This window comes from Salmo salar, chromosome 20, assembly GCF_965601325.2.
Source record: "Salmo salar chromosome 20, fSalSal1, whole genome shotgun sequence".
NCBI classification, from domain to species: domain Eukaryota; kingdom Metazoa; phylum Chordata; class Actinopteri; order Salmoniformes; family Salmonidae; genus Salmo; species Salmo salar.
The window spans coordinates 82121926-82144983 of record NC_138310.1 but is presented as its reverse complement, the minus strand read 5'-3'; the positions used below and the strand labels follow the sequence as shown (position 1 = coordinate 82144983).

At 52.6% G+C, this 23058-nt stretch overlaps 1 protein-coding gene across 4 annotated transcripts in view; it reads right to left on the bottom strand.

Annotated features, from left to right (window-relative positions):
- LOC106581426 (cGMP-dependent 3',5'-cyclic phosphodiesterase) overlaps positions 1-23058 on the bottom strand; it is a 288424-nt gene that overhangs the window by 26665 nt on the left and 238701 nt on the right. For all 4 annotated transcript variants that reach the window (XM_045704010.2, XM_045704013.2, XM_045704012.2 and 1 more), the window contains 4 exons: positions 4695-4804; positions 2935-2990; positions 2218-2277; positions 1289-1439 (listed from right to left, as the gene is read on the bottom strand). In XM_045704010.2, coding sequence (XP_045559966.2) covers positions 1289-1439; positions 2218-2277; positions 2935-2990; positions 4695-4804 — 377 coding nt within the window. The remainder of the gene's footprint in view (positions 1-1288; positions 1440-2217; positions 2278-2934; positions 2991-4694; positions 4805-23058) is intronic.

Below are 23058 nucleotides of genomic sequence, written 5' to 3'. Positions count from 1 at the left end.
GTTCTTCGGCTTGCAAGCATCCCCCTTTTTCCTCCATACATAACGATGGTCATTATGACCAAACAGTTCTATTTTTGTTTCATCAGACCAGAGGACATTTCTCCAAAAAGTACGATCTTTGTCCCCATGTGCAGTTGCAAACCGTAGTCTGTTTTTTTATGGCTGTTATGGAGCAGTGGCTTCTTCTTTGCTGAGCGGCCTTTCTGGTTATGTCGATGTAGGACTCGTTTTACTGTGGATATAGATACTTTTGTACCTGTTTCCTCCAGCATATTCACAAGGTCCTTTGCTGTTGTTCTGGGATTTATTTGCATTTTTCACACCAATGTACGTTCATTTCTAGGAGACAGAATGCGTCTCCTTCCTGAGTGGTAAGACGGCTGCGTGGTCCCATGGTGTTTATACTTGCATACTATTGTTTGTACAGATGAACGTGGTACCTTCAGTCATTTGGAAATTGCTCCCAAGGATGAACCAGAATTGTGGGGGTCTACAATTTTTTTCTGAGGTCTTTCTTCTCTTTCTTTCTTTTGATTTTCCCATGATGTTAAGCAAAGAGGCACTGAGTTTGAAGGTAGGCCTTGAAATACATCCACAGGTACACCTCCAATTGACTCAAATTATGTCAATTAGCCTATCAGAAGCTTCTAAAGCCATGACATCATTTTCTGGAATTTTCCAAGCTGTTTAAAGGCACAGTCAACTTAGTGTATGTAAACTTCTGACCCACTGGAATTGTGATACAGTGAATTATAAGTGAAATAATCTGTCTGTAAACAATTGTTGGAAAAATTACTTGTGTCATGCACAAAGTAGATGTCCTAACCGACTTGCCAAAACTATAGTTTGTTAACAAGAAATTTGTGGAGTGGTTGAAAAACAAGTTTTAATGACTCCAACCTAAGTGTATGTAAATTTCCGACTTCAACTGTATATATATATATATATATATACAGTATATACAGCAGTAAGCTTTATTAACAGCTAGTCAGTTTTATTATGCATGAGTTTCTAGGCAGCGTTTTAGCAAAGCTGGAAAAGACAGTATTTACCCTGTTTTCACATTCCTGTTGTTATTCACAGATTCATCCCTCTTTTGACAGATGCATCCATACCGTTCTTCTGCATTACATGACCCAAGAGAGATGTGTGTGTGTGTGTGTGTGTGTGTGTGTGTGTGTGTGTGTGTGTGTGTGTGTGTGTGTGTGTGTGTGTGTGTGTGTGGTGTGTGTGTCTGTGTGTGTGTGTGTGTGTGTGTGTGTGTGTGTGTGTGTGTGTGTGTGTGTACCACACAGCTGTAGAATCTTGCGGTCCAGGTCACAGTAGTCTGTGGGGTCGGGCCGGAGCAGTGCATTGTGGGGCTGGATCGGTGACAGGCTTACAAGAGACTTCTGATTGGCCGACTGCAGGGTCCGTACCCTCCTACAAGCTACAGCCGCCTACACACATGCGCACACGCACACACACACGCACACACACACACACACACACACACACACACACACACACACACACACACACACACACACACACACACACAGATGCGTGTCAGGGGACTGGAGCCCTAAAATCCATCCTATTACTACACAGCTATAAAACAGATCAATAAAACAGACTAATAAAACAGATCAAGTCATTGGAAAACTCTGTCAGTGGCTTTACAGTACACCAATAGACTTACCGTCTCTGAGCTACCCACACTGCTTCATAGACAGTGTTTGTAGGTCTCTGTGGGTGTGTCTCTGTGTGTGTCCTTGTGGGTATTATTCTGTGGGTGTGTCTGTGGGTATTATTCTGTGGGTATTATTCTGTGGGTGTCTCTGTGGGTATTATTCTGTGGGTATTATTCTGTGGGTATTATTCTGTGGGTATTATTCTGTGGGTATTATTCTGTGGGTATCTCTGTGGGTATTACTCTGTGGGTGTCTCTGTGGGTATTATTCTGTAGGTATTATTCTGTGGGTATTATTCTGTGGGTATTACTCTGTGGGTATTATTCTGTGGGTATTATTCTGTGGGTATTATTCTGTGGGTATCTCTGTGGGTATTATTCTGAGGGTGTCTCTGTGGGTATTATTCTGTGGGTATTATTCTGTGGGTATTATTCTGTGGGTATTATTCTGTGGGTATCTCTGTGGGTATTATTCTGTGGGTGTCTCTGTGGGTATTATTCTGTGGGTATTATTCTGTGGGTATTATTCTGTGGGTGTTTCTTACATGTTTCTCCAGAGTGTTGAGGTGTTGTTCGTCTTGATCACTCAGCGGTTTACAGCCAACCTATGACAGAGCAGAGCATGTTAGAGACACGTGACACAACTGTGTGTCCAGCAAACCTTTAGCTGTTTAAAGATTAACTACCACTTAAAAGAGAGCTCCTCAGCCCACACACACACACACACACACGCACGCACGCACACACACACACACACACACACACACACACACACACACACACACACACACACACACAGTGGTATATATAGAGTGTAGAATGTGTGACATCGGTACATAGAGTGTATATAGAAGTGAATAGTGTTTCAGCTCCATAATATGTTTGTCCGTGTGTGTGTATGTGTGTGTGTGTGTGTGTGTGTGTGTGTGTGTGTGTGTGTGTGTGTGTGTGTGTGTGTGTGTGTGTGTGTGTGTGTGTGTGTGTGTGTGTGTGTGTGTGTGTGTGTGTGTGTGTGTGTGTGTGTGTGTGTGTGTGTGCGTACGTTTGTGTGTGACCTGGGACCGCTGGGAATGCAGCCTGCTGAACCCTAACCCCTGACCCCTAGGGGGATTCGTGACAGTGGAACAGAGCAGAGACCCTAGAGGCCAACACAATGACTAATGAAGCCCTCAGAGAGAAAGAGATGGGGGGGGAAAGTTGCTTTAGTTTTTCAGACCAGCTCTGTCACAATATGTCGGTCTGGGTTTGTGTGTGGCACTCACCAGTAAGACTGCGATGACCGGTCCTTGTTCCTGGTCCAGGAGAGGAATTACCACAGCTGAGAGAGAGAGAGAGAGAGAGGAGGGGAGAGGAGAGGAGAGGAGAGGAGGAGAGAGAGAGAGAGAGAGAGAGAGAGAGAGAGAGAGAGAGAGGAGGGGAAAGGAGGGGAGAGAGAGAGAGAGAGAGCGAGAGAGAGAGAGAGAGAGAGAGAGAGAGAGAGAGAGAGAGAGAGAGGAGGGGAAAGGAGGGGAGAGCAGAGAGAGAGAGAGAGGAGGGGAGAGGACGGGAAAGGAGGGGGGAGAGAGAGAGAGAGAGAGGAGGGGAAAGGAGGGGAGAGCAGAGAGAGAGAGAGAGAGAGAGGAGGGGAGAGGACGGGAGAGCAGAGAGAGAGAAGAGGCGAGAGGAGAGAGAGAAGAGGAGAGAGGAGAGAGAGAGAGGGAGAAGAGGAGAGAGGAGAGAGAGAGGGAGAAGAGGAGAGAGATCTAATGTAACGTTAGATTCTATTGTTTCATTTGAGCCTCCCTCTCTCTGCTGGTCCATTTTCATCTCCCTCTCCTTATCCCCCCCCCCTCTCTCCCTCTCCCCCCCCCCCTCTCTCTCACTCCCATGTTGTTCCACAACTCCCTCTGCAATCATCATCTCTTGTTCCCTATTTTCTCTTCATCCTTTCTTCCTTTGACACCTCCACACCCTCCTCCTCCTACACCTCCACACCCTCCTCCTACTCTGACACCTCCACACCCTCCTCCATTCTCTGACACCCCCACACCCTCCTCTTCCTCTTCCTCTGACACCTCCGCACCCTCCTCTTCCTCTGACACCTCCACACCCTCCTCCTCCTCTGACACCTCCACACCCTCCTCTTCCTCTGACACCTGCACACCCTCCTCCTCCTCTGACACCTACACACCCTCCTCTTCCTCTGACACCTCCACACCCTCCTCCTCCTCTGACACCTCCACACCCTCCTCTTCCTCTGACACCTCCACACACTCCTCTTCCTCTGACACCTCCACACACTCCTCCTCCTCTGACACCTCCACACCCTCCTCTTCCTCTGACACCTCCACACCCTCCTCCTCCTCTGACACCTCCACACCCTCCTCTTCCTCTGATACCTTCACACCCTCCTCTTTCTCTGACACCTCCACACCCTCCTCCTCCTCTGACACCTCCACACCCTCCTCTTCCTCTGACACCTCCACACCCTCCTCCTCCTCTGACACCTCCACACCCTCCTCTTCCTCTGACACCTCCACACACTCCTCCTCCTCTGACACCTCCACACCCTCCTCTTCCTCTGACACCTCCACACCCTCCTCCTCCTCTGACACCTCCACACCCTCCTCTTCCTCTGACACCTCCACACCCTCCTCTTCCTCTGACACCTCCACACCCTCCTCCTCCTCTGACACCTCCACACCATCCTCTTCCTCTGACACCTCCACACCCTCCTCCTCCTCTGACACCTCCACACCCTTCTCCTCCTCCTTTGACACCCCCACACCCTTCTCCTCCTCCTCTGACACCCCCACACCCTCCTTTTCCTCTGACACCTCCACACCCACCTCCTCCTCTGACACCTCCACACCCTCCTCCTCCTCTGACACCTCCACACAATTTTTCTCGGCTCATCCCCAACCACCCTCACTGCATGACAGTGTGAAAGCCTACACACACAAATGTAAGCACACAGACAGACAGACAGACAGACAGACAGACAGACAGACAGACAGACAGACAGACAGACAGACAGACAGACCTCGTCTGTGGGGTGGGAGGGGCGCGGCAAGGCTGCTCCTGTGTTTCTCGTGTATCTCTGAGGGAGGTAGACCTGCACACACACACCTCTTCAACTGACCCACCATATCCCTGAGAAACACAGAGGGGGGATGTTAGAACACCCATACACAGAGGGGGGATGTTAGAACACCCATACACAGAGGGGGGATGTTAGAACACAACCCATATACAGAGGGGGGACGTTAGAACACCCATACACAGAGGGGGGATGTTAGAACACCACCCATACACAGAGGGGGGACGTTAGAACACCACCCATACACAGAGGGGGGACGTTAGAACACCCATACACAGAGGGGGGATGTTAGAACACCACCCATATACAGAGGGGGGACGTTAGAACACCCATACACAGAGGGGGGATGTTAGAACACCACCCATACACAGAGGGGGGATGTTAGAATACCCATACACAGAGGGGGATGTTAGAACACCACGCATACACAGAGGTGGGATGTTAGAACACCACCCATACACAGAGGGGGGACGTTAGAACACCACCTATACACAGAGGGGGGACGTTAGAACACCACCCATACACAGAGGGGGGATGTTAGAACACCACCCATACACAGAGGGGGGACGTTAGAACACCAACACAGAGGGGGGATGTTAGAACACCACCAATACACAGAGGGGGGACGTTAGAAGACCACCCATACACAGAGGGGGGATGTTAGAACACCACCCATACACAGAGGGGGGACGTTAGAACACCACCCATACACAGAGGGGGGACGTTAGAACACCCATACACATAGGGGGGATGTTAGAACACCACCCATACACAGAGGGGGGACGTTAGAACACCACCCATACACAGAGGGGGGACGTTAGAACACCACCCATACACAGAGGGGGGATGTTAGAACACCATCCACACACAGAGGGGGGACGTTAGAACACCACCCATACACAGAGGGGGAAGTTAGAACACCCATACACAGAGGGGGGACGTTAGAACACCCATACACAGAGGGGGATGTTAGAACACCACCCATACACAGAGGGGGGATGTTAGAACACCACCCATACACAGAGGGGGGACGTTAGAACACCACCAAAACACAGAGGGGGGACGTTAGAACACCACCCATACACAGAGGGGGGACTTTATAACACCCATACACAGAGGGGGGACGTTAGAACACCACCCTTACACAGAGGGGGGATGTTAGAACACCACCAATACACAGAGGGGGTATGTTAGAACACCACCCATACACAGAGGGGGGACGTTAGAACACAACACATACACAGAGGGGGGACGTTAGAGCACCACCCATACACAGAGGGGGGACGTTAGAACGCCCATACACAGAGGGGGGATGTTAGAACACCACCCATACACAGAGGGGGGACGTTAGAACACCACCCATACACAGAGGGGGGATGTTAGAACACCCATACACAGAGGGGGGATTTTAGAACACCACCCATACACAGAGGGGGGATGTTAGAACACCCATACACAGAGGGGGGACGTTAGAACACCCATACACAGAGGGGGGATTTTAGAACACCACCCATACACAGAGGGGGGACGTTAGAACACCACCCATACACAAAGGGGGGATGTTAGAACACCACCCATACAAAGAGGGGGGACGTTAGAATACCACCCATACAATGAGGGGGGACGTTAGAAAACCACCCATACACAGAGGTGGGATGTTAGAACACCACCCATACACAGAGGGGGGACGTTAGAACACCCATACACAGAGAGGGACATTAGAACACCACCCATACACAGAGGGGGGACGTTAGAACACCACCCATACACAGAGGGGGGACGTTAGAACACCCATACACAGAGGGGGATGTTAGAACACCACCCATACACAGAGGGGGGACGTTAGAACACCACCCATACACAGAGGGGGGACTTTATAACACCCATACACAGAGGGGGGACGATAGAACACCACCCATACACAGAGGGGGGATGTTAGAACACCACCAATACACAGAGGCGGGATGTTAGAACACCACCCATACACAGAGGGGGAACGTTAGAACACCACCCATACACAGAGGGGGGACGTTAGAACACCCATACACAGAGGGGATGTTAGAACACCACCCATACACAGAGGGGGGACGTTAGAATACCACACATACACAGAGGGGGGACGTTAGAACACCACCCATACACAGAGGGGGGACGTTAGAACACCCATACACAGAGGGGGGACGTTAGAACACCAACACAGAGGGGGGATGTTAGAAACACCACCCATACACAGAGGGGGGACGTTAGAACACCCATACACAGAGGGGGGATGTTAGAACACCACCCATACACAGAGGGGGGATGTTAGAACACCACCCATACACAGAGGGGGGATGTTAGAACACCCATACACAGAGGGGGATGTTAGAACACCACCCATACACAGAGGGGGGATGTTAGAACACCACCCATACACAGAGGGGGGACGTTAGAACACCACCCAAACACAGAGGGGGGACGTTAGAACACCACCCATACACAGAGGGGGGACTTTATAACACCCATACACAGAGGGGGGACGATAGAACACCACCCATACACAGAGGGGGGATGTTAGAACACCACCAATACACAGAGGGGGGATGTTAGAACACCACCCATACACAGAGGGGGGACGTTAAAACACCACACATACACAGAGGGGGGACGTTAGAGCACCACCCATACACAGGGGGGGACGTTAGAACGCCCATACACAGAGGGGGGATGTTAGACCACACCCATACACAGAGGGGGGACGTTAGAACACCACCCATACACAGAGGGGGGACTTTATAACACCCATACACAGAGGGGGGACGATAGAACACCACCCATACACAGAGGGGGGATGTTAGAACACCACCAATACACAGAGGGGGGATGTTAGAACACCACCCATACACAGAGGGGGAACGTTAGAACACCACCCATACACAGAGGGGGGACGTTAGAACACCCATACACAGAGGGGATGTTAGAACACCACCCATACACAGAGGGGGGACGTTAGAATACCACACATACACAGAGGGGGGACGTTAGAACACCACCCATACACAGAGGGGGGACGTTAGAACACCCATACACAGAGGGGGGACGTTAGAACACCAACACAGAGGGGGGATGTTAGAAACACCACCCATACACAGAGGGGGGACGTTAGAACACCCATACACAGAGGGGGGATGTTAGAACACCACCCATACACAGAGGGGGGATGTTAGAACACCACCCATACACAGAGGGGGGATGTTAGAACACCCATACACAGAGGGGGATGTTAGAACACCACCCATACACAGAGGGGGGATGTTAGAACACCACCCATACACAGAGGGGGGACGTTAGAACACCACCCAAACACAGAGGGGGGACGTTAGAACACCACCCATACACAGAGGGGGGACTTTATAACACCCATACACAGAGGGGGGACGATAGAACACCACCCATACACAGAGGGGGGATGTTAGAACACCACCAATACACAGAGGGGGGATGTTAGAACACCACCCATACACAGAGGGGGGACGTTAAAACACCACACATACACAGAGGGGGGATGTTAGAGCACCACCCATACACAGAGGGGGGACGTTAGAACGCCCATACACAGAGGGGGGATGTTAGAACACCACCCATACACAGAGGGGGGACGTTAGAACACCACCCATACACAGAGGGGGGACGTTAGAACACCAACACAGAGGGGGGATGTTAGAACACCACCCATACACAGAGGGGGGACGTTAGAAGACCACCCATACACAGAGGGGGGATGTTAGAACACCACCCATACACAGAGGGGGGATGTTAGAACACCACCCATACACAGAGGGGGGACGTTAGAACACCACCAAAACACAGAGGGGGGACGTTAGAACACCACCCATACACAGAGGGGGGACTTTATAACACCCATACACAGAGGGGGGACGTTAGAACACCACCCTTACACAGAGGGGGGATGTTAGAACACCACCAATACACAGAGGGGGTATGTTAGAACACCACCCATACACAGAGGGGGGACGTTAGAACACAACACATACACAGAGGGGGGACGTTAGAGCACCACCCATACACAGAGGGGGGACGTTAGAACGCCCATACACAGAGGGGGGATGTTAGAACACCACCCATACACAGAGGGGGGACGTTAGAACACCACCCATACACAGAGGGGGGATGTTAGAACACCCATACACAGAGGGGGGATTTTAGAACACCACCCATACACAGAGGGGGGATGTTAGAACACCCATACACAGAGGGGGGACGTTAGAACACCCATACACAGAGGGGGGATTTTAGAACACCACCCATACACAGAGGGGGGACGTTAGAACACCACCCATACACAAAGGGGGGATGTTAGAACACCACCCATACAAAGAGGGGGGACGTTAGAATACCACCCATACAATGAGGGGGGACGTTAGAAAACCACCCATACACAGAGGTGGGATGTTAGAACACCACCCATACACAGAGGGGGGACGTTAGAACACCCATACACAGAGAGGGACATTAGAACACCACCCATACACAGAGGGGGGACGTTAGAACACCACCCATACACAGAGGGGGGACGTTAGAACACCCATACACAGAGGGGGATGTTAGAACACCACCCATACACAGAGGGGGGACGTTAGAACACCACCCATACACAGAGGGGGGACTTTATAACACCCATACACAGAGGGGGGACGATAGAACACCACCCATACACAGAGGGGGGATGTTAGAACACCACCAATACACAGAGGCGGGATGTTAGAACACCACCCATACACAGAGGGGGAACGTTAGAACACCACCCATACACAGAGGGGGGACGTTAGAACACCCATACACAGAGGGGATGTTAGAACACCACCCATACACAGAGGGGGGACGTTAGAATACCACACATACACAGAGGGGGGACGTTAGAACACCACCCATACACAGAGGGGGGACGTTAGAACACCCATACACAGAGGGGGGACGTTAGAACACCAACACAGAGGGGGGATGTTAGAAACACCACCCATACACAGAGGGGGGACGTTAGAACACCCATACACAGAGGGGGGATGTTAGAACACCACCCATACACAGAGGGGGGATGTTAGAACACCACCCATACACAGAGGGGGGATGTTAGAACACCCATACACAGAGGGGGATGTTAGAACACCACCCATACACAGAGGGGGGATGTTAGAACACCACCCATACACAGAGGGGGGACGTTAGAACACCACCCAAACACAGAGGGGGGACGTTAGAACACCACCCATACACAGAGGGGGGACTTTATAACACCCATACACAGAGGGGGGACGATAGAACACCACCCATACACAGAGGGGGGATGTTAGAACACCACCAATACACAGAGGGGGGATGTTAGAACACCACCCATACACAGAGGGGGGACGTTAAAACACCACACATACACAGAGGGGGGACGTTAGAGCACCACCCATACACAGGGGGGGACGTTAGAACGCCCATACACAGAGGGGGGATGTTAGACCACACCCATACACAGAGGGGGGACGTTAGAACACCACCCATACACAGAGGGGGGACTTTATAACACCCATACACAGAGGGGGGACGATAGAACACCACCCATACACAGAGGGGGGATGTTAGAACACCACCAATACACAGAGGGGGGATGTTAGAACACCACCCATACACAGAGGGGGAACGTTAGAACACCACCCATACACAGAGGGGGGACGTTAGAACACCCATACACAGAGGGGATGTTAGAACACCACCCATACACAGAGGGGGGACGTTAGAATACCACACATACACAGAGGGGGGACGTTAGAACACCACCCATACACAGAGGGGGGACGTTAGAACACCCATACACAGAGGGGGGACGTTAGAACACCAACACAGAGGGGGGATGTTAGAAACACCACCCATACACAGAGGGGGGACGTTAGAACACCCATACACAGAGGGGGGATGTTAGAACACCACCCATACACAGAGGGGGGATGTTAGAACACCACCCATACACAGAGGGGGGATGTTAGAACACCCATACACAGAGGGGGATGTTAGAACACCACCCATACACAGAGGGGGGATGTTAGAACACCACCCATACACAGAGGGGGGACGTTAGAACACCACCCAAACACAGAGGGGGGACGTTAGAACACCACCCATACACAGAGGGGGGACTTTATAACACCCATACACAGAGGGGGGACGATAGAACACCACCCATACACAGAGGGGGGATGTTAGAACACCACCAATACACAGAGGGGGGATGTTAGAACACCACCCATACACAGAGGGGGGACGTTAAAACACCACACATACACAGAGGGGGGATGTTAGAGCACCACCCATACACAGAGGGGGGACGTTAGAACGCCCATACACAGAGGGGGGATGTTAGAACACCACCCATACACAGAGGGGGGACGTTAGAACACCACCCATACACAGAGGGGGGACGTTAGAACACCAACACAGAGGGGGGATGTTAGAACACCACCCATACACAGAGGGGGGACGTTAGAAGACCACCCATACACAGAGGGGGGATGTTAGAACACCACCCATACACAGAGGGGGGACGTTAGAACACCACCCATACACAGAGGGGGGACGTTAGAACACCCATACACATAGGGGGGATGTTAGAACACCACCCATACACAGAGGGGGGACGTTAGAACACCACCCATACACAGAGGGGGGACGTTAGAACACCACCCATACACAGAGGGGGGATGTTAGAACACCATCCACACACAGAGGGGGGACGTTAGAACACCACCCATACACAGAGGGGGAAGTTAGAACACCCATACACAGAGGGGGATGTTAGAACACCACCCATACACAGAGGGGGGATGTTAGAACACCACCCATACACAGAGGGGGGACGTTAGAACACCCATACACAGAGGGGGATGTTAGAACACCACCCATACACAGAGGGGGGATGTTAGAACACCACCCATACACAGAGGGGGGACGTTAGAACACCACCAAAACACAGAGGGGGGACGTTAGAACACCACCCATACACAGAGGGGGGACTTTATAACACCCATACACAGAGGGGGGACGTTAGAACACCACCCTTACACAGAGGGGGGATGTTAGAACACCACCAATACACAGAGGGGGGATGTTAGAACACCACCCATACACAGAGGGGGGACGTTAGAACACCACACATACACAGAGGGGGGACGTTAGAGCACCACCCATACACAGAGGGGGGACGTTAGAACGCCCATACACAGAGGGGGGATGTTAGAACACCACCCATACACAGAGGGGGGACGTTAGAACACCACCCATACACAGAGGGGGGACGTTAGAACACCAACACAGAGGGGGGAAGTTAGAACACCACCCATACACAGAGGGGGGACGTTAGAACACCCATACACAGAGGGGGGATGTTAGAACACCACCCATACACAAAGGCGGGACGTTAGAACACCACCCATACACAGATTGGGGACGTTAGAACACCACCCATACACAGAGGGGGGACGTTAGAACACCCATACACAGAGGGGGGATTTTAGAACACCACCCATACACAGAGGGGGGACGTTAGAACACCACCCATACACAAAGGGGGGATGTTAGAACACCACCCATACACAGAGGGGGGACGTTAGAATACCACCCATACAATGAGGGGGGACGTTAGAAAACCACCCATACACAGAGGTGGGATGTTAGAACACCACCCATACACAGAGGGGGGACGTTAGAACACCCATACACAGAGAGGGACATTAGAACACCACCCATACACAGAGGGGGGACGTTAGAACACCACCCATACACAGAGGGGGGACGTTAGAACACCCATACACAGAGGGGGATGTTAGAACACCACCCATACACAGAGGGGGGACGTTAGAACACCACCCATACACAGATGGGGGACGTTAGAAAACCCATACACAGAGGGTTGACGTTAGAACACCACCCATACACAGAGGGGGGACGTTAGAACACCACCCATACACAGAGGGGGGACGTTAGAACACCACCCATACACAGAGGGGGGACGTTAGAACACCACCCATACACAGAGGGGGGACGTTAGAACACCACCCATACACAGAGGGGGGACGTTAGAACACCACCCATTCACAGAGGGGGGATGTTAGAACACCACCCATACACAGAGGGGGGATGTTAGAACACCACCTATACACAGGGGGGGGGGTGTTAGAACACCCATACAAAGAGGGGGGACGTTAGAACACCACCCATACACAGAGGGGGGACGTTAGAACACCACCCATACACAGAGGGGGACGTTAGAACACCCATACACATAGGGGGGATGTTAGAACACCACCCATACACAGAGGGGGGACGTTAGAACACCACCCATACACAGAGGGGGTACGTTAGAACACCACCCATACACAGAGGGGGGATGTTAAAACACCATCCACACACAGAGGGGGGACGTTAGAACACCACCCATACACAGAGGGGGGACGTTAGAACACCACCCATACACAGAAGGGGGACGTTAGAACACCACCCATACACAGAGGGGGAAGTTAGAACACCCATATACAGAGGGGGGACGTTAGAACACCCATACACAGAGGGGGATGTTAGAACACCACCCATACACAGAGGGGGGACGTTAGAACACCACCCATACACAGAGGGGGGACGTTAGAACACCAACACAGAGGGGGGATGTTAGAACACCACCCATACACAGAGGGGGGACGTTAGAACACCCATACACAGAGGGGGGATGTTAGAACACCACCCATACACAGAGGGGGGACGTTAGAACACCACCCATACACAGAGGGGGGACGTTAGAACACCACCCATACACAGAGGGGGGACGTTAGAACACCACCCATACACAGAGGGGGGGATGTTAGAAGACCACCAATACACAGAGGGGGGACGTTAAAACACCACCCATACACAGAGGGGGGATGTTAGAACACCACCCATACACAGAGGGGGGATGTTAGAACACCACCCATACACAGACGGGGGACGTTAGTACACCCATACACAGAGGGGGGGATGTTAGAACACCACCCATACACAGAGGGGGGATGTTAGAACACCACCCATACACAGAGGGGGGACGTTAGAACACCACCCATACACAGAGGGGGGACGTTAGAACACCCATACACATAGGGGGGATGTTAGAACACCACCCATACACAGAGGGGGGACGTTAGAACACCACCCATACACAGAGGGGGGACGTTAGAACACCACCCATACACAGAGGGGGGATGTTAGAACACCATCCACACACAGAGGGGGGACGTTAGAACACCACCCATACACAGAGGGGGAAGTTAGAACACCCATACACAGAGGGGGATGTTAGAACACCACCCATACACAGAGGGGGGATGTTAGAACACCACCCATACACAGAGGGGGGACGTTAGAACACCCATACACAGAGGGGGATGTTAGAACACCACCCATACACAGAGGGGGGATGTTAGAACACCACCCATACACAGAGGGGGGACGTTAGAACACCACCAAAACACAGAGGGGGGACGTTAGAACACCACCCATACACAGAGGGGGGACTTTATAACACCCATACACAGAGGGGGGACGTTAGAACACCACCCTTACACAGAGGGGGGATGTTAGAACACCACCAATACACAGAGGGGGGATGTTAGAACACCACCCATACACAGAGGGGGGACGTTAGAACACCACACATACACAGAGGGGGGACGTTAGAGCACCACCCATACACAGAGGGGGGACGTTAGAACGCCCATACACAGAGGGGGGATGTTAGAACACCACCCATACACAGAGGGGGGACGTTAGAACACCACCCATACACAGAGGGGGGACGTTAGAACACCAACACAGAGGGGGGAAGTTAGAACACCACCCATACACAGAGGGGGGACGTTAGAACACCCATACACAGAGGGGGGATGTTAGAACACCACCCATACACAAAGGCGGGACGTTAGAACACCACCCATACACAGATTGGGGACGTTAGAACACCACCCATACACAGAGGGGGGACGTTAGAACACCCATACACAGAGGGGGGATTTTAGAACACCACCCATACACAGAGGGGGGACGTTAGAACACCACCCATACACAAAGGGGGGATGTTAGAACACCACCCATACACAGAGGGGGGACGTTAGAATACCACCCATACAATGAGGGGGGACGTTAGAAAACTACCCATACACAGAGGTGGGATGTTAGAACACCACCCATACACAGAGGGGGGACGTTAGAACACCCATTCACAGAGAGGGACATTAGAACACCACCCATACACAGAGGGGGGACGTTAGAACACCACCCATACACAGAGGGGGGACGTTAGAACACCCATACACAGAGGGGGATGTTAGAACACCACCCATACACAGAGGGGGGACGTTAGAACACCACCCATACACAGATGGGGGACGTTAGAAAACCCATACACAGAGGGTTGACGTTAGAACACCACCCATACACAGAGGGGGGACGTTAGAACACCACCCATACACAGAGGGGGGACGTTAGAACACCACCCATACACAGAGGGGGGACGTTAGAAAACCACCCATACACAGAGGGGGGACGTTAGAACACCACCCATACACAGAGGGGGGACGTTAGAACACCACCCATTCACAGAGGGGGGATGTTAGAACACCACCCATACACAGAGGGGGGATGTTAGAACACCACCTATACACAGGGGGGGGGTGTTAGAACACCCATACAAAGAGGGGGGACGTTAGAACACCACCCATACACAGAGGGGGGACGTTAGAACACCACCCATACACAGAGGGGGACGTTAGAACACCCATACACATAGGGGGGATGTTAGAACACCACCCATACACAGAGGGGGGACGTTAGAACACCACCCATACACAGAGGGGGTACGTTAGAACACCACCCATACACAGAGGGGGGATGTTAAAACACCATCCACACACAGAGGGGGGACGTTAGAACACCACCCATACACAGAGGGGGGACGTTAGAACACCACCCATACACAGAAGGGGGACGTTAGAACACCACCCATACACAGAGGGGGAAGTTAGAACACCCATATACAGAGGGGGGACGTTAGAACACCCATACACAGAGGGGGATGTTAGAACAACACCCATACACAGAGGGGGGACGTTAGAACACCACCCATACACAGAGGGGGGACGTTAGAACACCAACACAGAGGGGGGATGTTAGAACACCACCCATACACAGAGGGGGGACGTTAGAACACCCATACACAGAGGGGGGATGTTAGAACACCACCCATACACAGAGGGGGGACGTTAGAACACCACCCATACACAGAGGGGGGACGTTAGAACACCACCCATACACAGAGGGGGGACGTTAGAACACCACCCATACACAGAGGGGGGGATGTTAGAAGACCACCAATACACAGAGGGGGGACGTTAAAACACCACCCATACACAGAGGGGGGATGTTAGAACACCACCCATACACAGAGGGGGGATGTTAGAACACCACCCATACACAGAGGGGGGACGTTAGTACACCCATACACAGAGGGGGGGATGTTAGAACACCACCCATACACAGAGGGGGGATGTTAGAACACCACCCATACACAGAGGGGGGACGTTAGAACACCACCCAAACACAGAGGGGGGAAGTTAGAACACCACCCATACACAGAGGGGGGACGTTATAACACCCATACACAGAGGGGGGACGTTAGAACACCACCCATACAGAGAGGGGGGACGTTAGAACACCACACATACACAGAGGGGGGACATTAGAGCACCACCCATACACAGAGGGGGGACGTTAGAATGCCCATACACAGAGGGGGGATGTTAGAACACCACCCATACACAGAGGGGGGACGTTAGAACACCACCCATACACAGAGGGGGGACGTTAGAACACCAACACAGAGGGGGGATGTTAGAACACCACCCATACACAGAGGGGGGACGTTAGAACACCCATACACAGAGGGGGGATGTTAGAACACCACCCATACACATAGGCGGGACGTTAGAACACCACCCATACACAGAGGGGGGACGTTAGAACACCACCCATAAACAGACGAGGGATGTTAGAACACCCATACACAGAGGGGGGATTTTAGAACACCACCCATACACAGAGGGGGGACGTTAGAACACCACCCATACACAAAGGGGGGATGTTAGAACACCACCCATACACAGAGGGGGGACGTTAGAATACCACCCATACACAGAGGGGGGACGTTAGAAAACCACCCATACACAGAGGTGGGATGTTAGAACACCACCCATACACAGAGGGGGACGTTAGAACACCCATACACAGAGGGGGATGTTAGAACACCACCCATACACATAGGGTGATGTTAGAACACCACCCATACACAGAGGGGGACGTTAGAACACCCATACACAGAGGGGGGATGTTAGAACACCACCCATACACAGAGGGGGGATGTTAGAACACGACCCATACACAGAGGGGGGACGTTAGAATACCACCCATACACAGAGGGGGGACGTTAGAACACCACCCATACACAGAGGGGTGATGTTAGAACACCACCCACACACAGAGGGGGGACGTTAGAACCCCACCCATACACAGAGGGGGTACGTTAGAACACCACCCATACACAGAGGGGGGACGTTAGAACACCACCCATACACAGAGGGGGGACGTTAGAACACCACCCATACACAGAGGGGGGGACATTAGAACACCACCCATACACAGAGGGGGGACGTTAGAACATCACCCATACACAGAGGGGGGACGTTAGAACACCCATACACAGAGGGGGGATGTTAGAACACCCATACACAGAGGGGGGACGTTAGAACACCCATACACAGAGGGGGGATGTTAGAACACCACCTATACACAGAGGGGGGACGTTAGAACACCACCCATACACAGAGGGGGGACGTTAGAACACCCATACACAGAGGGGGGATTTTAGAACACCACCCATACACAGAGGGGGGATGTTAGAACACCACCCATACACAGAGGGGGGACGTTAGAACACCACCCATACCCAGAGGGGGGATGTTAGAACACCACCCATACACAGAGGGGGGACGTTAGAATACCACACATACACAGAGGGGGGACGTTAGAACACTACCCATACACAGAGGGGGGACGTTAGAACACCACCCATACACAGAGGGGGGACGTTAGAATACCACACATACACAGAGGGGGGACGTTAGAACACCACCCATACACAGAGGGGGGACGTTAGAACACCCATACACAGAGGGGGGACGTTAGAACACCAACACAGAGGGGGGATGTTAGAAACACCACCCATACACAGAGGGGGGACGTTAGAACACCCATACACAGAGGGGGGATGTTAGAACACCACCCATACACAAAGGCGAAACGTTAGAACACCACCCATACACAGAGGGGGACGTTAGAACAACACCCATACACAGAGGGGGGACGTTAGAAGACCACCCATACACAGAGGGGGGATGTTAGAACACCTCCCACACAGAGGGGGGACGTTAGAACACCACCCATACACAGAGGGGGGACGTTAGAACACCACCCATACACAGAGGGGGGACGTTAGAACACCACCCATACACAGAGGGGGGACGTTAGAACACCACCCATACACAGAGGGGGGACGTTAGAACACCACCCATACACAGAGGGGGGACGTTAGAACACCACCCATTCACAGAGGGGGGGATGTTAGAACACCACCAATACACAGAGGGGGGACATTAGAACACCACCCATACACAGAGGGGGGACGTTATAACACCACCCATACACAGAGGGGGGACGTTAGAACACCACCCATTCACAGAGGGGGGGATGTTAGAAGACCACCAATACACAGAGGGGGGACGTTAAAACACCACCCATACACAGAGGGGGGATGTTAGAACACCACCCATACACAGAGGGGGGATGTTAGAACACCACCCATACACAGAGGGGGGACATTAGAACACCACCCATACACAGAGGGGGGACGTTATAACACCACCCATACACAGAGGGGGGACGTTAGAACACCACCCATTCACAGAGGGGGGGATGTTAGAACACCACCCATACACAGACGGGGGACGTTAGAACACCACCCATACACAGAGGGGGGATGTTAGAACACCCATACACAGAGGGGGGACGTTAGAACACCCATACACAGAGGGGGGATGTTAGAACACCACCCATACACAGAGGGGGGACGTTAGAACACCACCCATACACAGAGGGGGACGTTAGAACACCCATACACAGAGGGGGGATTTTAGAACACCACCCATACACAGAGGGGGGATGTTAGAACACCACCCATACACAGAGGGGAGACGTTAGAACACCACCCATACCCAGAGGGGGGATGTTAGAACACCACCCATACACAGAGGGGGGACGTTAGAATACCACACATACACAGAGGGGGGACGTTAGAACACTACCCATACACAGAGGGGGGACGTTAGAACACCACCCATACACAGAGGGGGGACGTTAGAATACCACACATACACAGAGGTGGGACGTTAGAACACCACCCATACACAGAGGGGGGACGTTAGAACACCCATACACAGAGGGGGGACTTTAGAACACCAACACAGAGGGGGGATGTTAGAAACACCACCCATACACAGAGGGGGGACGTTAGAACACCCATACACAGAGGGGGGATGTTAGAACACCTCCCACACAGAGGGGGGACGTTAGAACACCACCCATACACAGAGGGGGGACGTTAGAACACCACCCATACACAGAGGGGGGACGTTAGAACACCACCCATACACAAAGGGGGGGATGTTAGAAGACCACCAATACACAGAGGGGGGATGTTAAAACACCACCCATACACAGAGGGGGGATGTTAGAACACCACCCATACACAGAGGGGGGATGTTAGAACACCACCCATACACAGAGGGGGGACGTTAGTACACCCATACACAGAGGGGGGACGTTAGAACACCACCCATACACAGAGGGGGGACGTTATAACACCCATACACAGAGGGGGGACGTTAGAACACCACCCATACAGAGAGGGGGGACGTTAGAACACCACACATACACAGAGGGGGGACATTAGAGCACCACCCATACACAGAGGGGGGACGTTAGAACGCCCATACACAGAGGGGGGATGTTAGAACACCACCCATACACAGAGTGGGGACGTTAGAACACCACCCATACACAGAGGGGGGACGTTAGAACACCAACACAGAGGGGGGATGTTAGAACACCACCCATACACAGAGGGGGGACGTTAGAACACCCATACACAGAGGGGGGATGTTAGAACACCACCCATACACAGAGGGGGGACGTTAGAACACCACCCATACACAGAGGGGGGACGTTAGAACACCACCCATACACAGAGGGGGGACGTTAGAACACCACCCATACACAGAGGGGGGGATGTTAGAAGACCACCAATACACAGAGGGGGGACGTTAAAACAACACCCATACACAGAGGGGGGGATGTTAGAACACCACCCATACACAGAGGGGGGATGTTAGAACACCACCCATACACAGAGGGGGGACGTTAGTACACCCATACACAGAGGGGGGGATGTTAGAACACCACCCATACACAGAGGGGGGATGTTAGAACACCACCCATACACAGAGGGGGGACGTTAGAACACCACCCAAACACAGAGGGGGGAAGTTAGAACACCACCCATACACAGAGGGGGGACGTTATAACACCCATACACAGAGGGGGGACGTTAGAACACCACACATACACAGAGGGGGGACATTAGAGCACCACCCATACACAGAGGGGGGACGTTAGAACGCCCATACACAGAGGGGGGATGTTAGAACACCACCCATACACAGAGGGGGGACGTTAGAACACCACCCATACACAGAGGGGGGACGTTAGAACACCAACACAGAGGGGGGATGTTAGAACACCACCCATACAAAGAGGGGGGACGTTAGAACACCCATACACAGAGGGGGGATGTTAGAACACCACCCATACACATAGGCGGGACGTTAGAACACCACCCATACACAGAGGGGGGACGTTAGAACACCACCCATAAACAGACGAGGGATGTTAGAACACCCATACACAGAGGGGGGACGTTAGAACACCCATACACAGAGGGGGGATTTTAGAACACCACCCATACACAGAGCGGGGACGTTAGAACACCACCCATACACAAAGGGGGGATGTTAGAACACCACCCATACACAGAGGGGGGACGTTAGAATACCACCCATACACAGAGGGGGGACGTTAGAAAACCACCCATACACAGAGGTGGGATGTTAGAACACCACCCATACACAGATGGGGGACGTTAGAACACCCATACACAGAGGGGGATGTTAGAACACCACCCATACACATAGGGTGATGTTAGAACACCACCCATACACAGAGGGGGACGTTAGAACACCCATACACAGAGGGGGGATGTTAGAACACCACCCATACACAGAGGGGGGGATGTTAGAACACGACCCATACACAGAGGGGGGACGTTAGAATACCACCCATACACAGAGGGGGGACGTTAGAACACCACCCATACACAGAGGGGGGGACATTAGAACACCACCCATACACAGAGGGGGGACGTTAGAACATCACCCATACACAGAGGGGGGACGTTAGAACACCCATACACAGAGGGGGGATGTTAGAACACCCATACACAGAGGGGGGACGTTAGAACACCCATACACAGAGGGGGGATGTTAGAACACCACCCATACACAGAGGGGGGACGTTAGAACACCACCCATACACAGAGGGGGGACGTTAGAACACCCATACACAGAGGGGGGATTTTAGAACACAACCCATACACAGAGGGGGGATGTTAGAACACCACCCATACACAGAGGGGGGACGTTAGAACACCACCCATACCCAGAGGGGGGATGTTAGAACACCACCCATACACAGAGGGGGGACGTTAGAATACCACACATACACAGAGGGGGGACGTTAGAACACTACCCATACACAGAGGGGGGACGTTAGAACACCACCCATACACAGAGGGGGGACGTTAGAATACCACACATACACAGAGGGGGGACGTTAGAACACCACCCATACACAGAGGGGGGACGTTAGAACACCCATACACAGAGGGGGGACGTTAGAACACCAACACAGAGGGGGGATGTTAGAAACACCACCCATACACAGAGGGGGGACGTTAGAACACCCATACACAGAGGGGGGATGTTAGAACACCACCCATACACAAAGGCGAAACGTTAGAACACCACCCATACACAGAGGGGGACGTTAGAACAACACCCATACACAGAGGGGGGACGTTAGAAGACCACCCATACACAGAGGGGGGATGTTAGAACACCTCCCACACAGAGGGGGGACGTTAGAACACCACCCATACACAGAGGGGGGGACGTTAGAACACCACCCATACACAGAGGGGGGACGTTAGAACACCACCCATACACAGAGGGGGGACGTTAGAACACCACCCATACACAGAGGGGGGACGTTAGAACACCACCCATACACAGAGGGGGGACGTTAGAACACCACCCATTCACAGAGGGGGGGATGTTAGAACACCACCCATACACAGAGGGGGGACATTAGAACACCACCCATACACAGAGGGGGGACGTTATAACACCACCCATACACAGAGGGGGGACGTTAGAACACCACCCATTCACAGAGGGTGGGATGTTAGAAGACCACCAATACACAGAGGGGGGACGTTAAAACACCACCCATACACAGAGGGGGGATGTTAGAACACCACCCATACACAGAGGGGGGATGTTAGAACACCACCCATACACAGAGGGGGGACATTAGAACACCACCCATACACAGAGGTGGGACGTTATAACACCACCCATACACAGAGGGGGGATGTTAGAACACCACCCATTCACAGAGGGGGGGATGTTAGAACACCACCCATACACAGACGGGGGACGTTAGAACACCACCCATACACAGAGGGGGGATGTTAGAACACCCATACACAGAGGGGGGACGTTAGAACACCCATACACAGAGGGGGGATGTTAGAACACCACCCATACACAGAGGGGGGACGTTAGAACACCACCCATACACAGAGGGGGGACGTTAGAACACCCATACACAGAGGAGGGATTTTAGAACACCACCCATACACAGAGGGGGGATGTTAGAACACCACCCATACACAGAGGGGAGACGTTAGAACACCACCCATACCCAGAGGGGGGATGTTAGAACACCACCCATACAC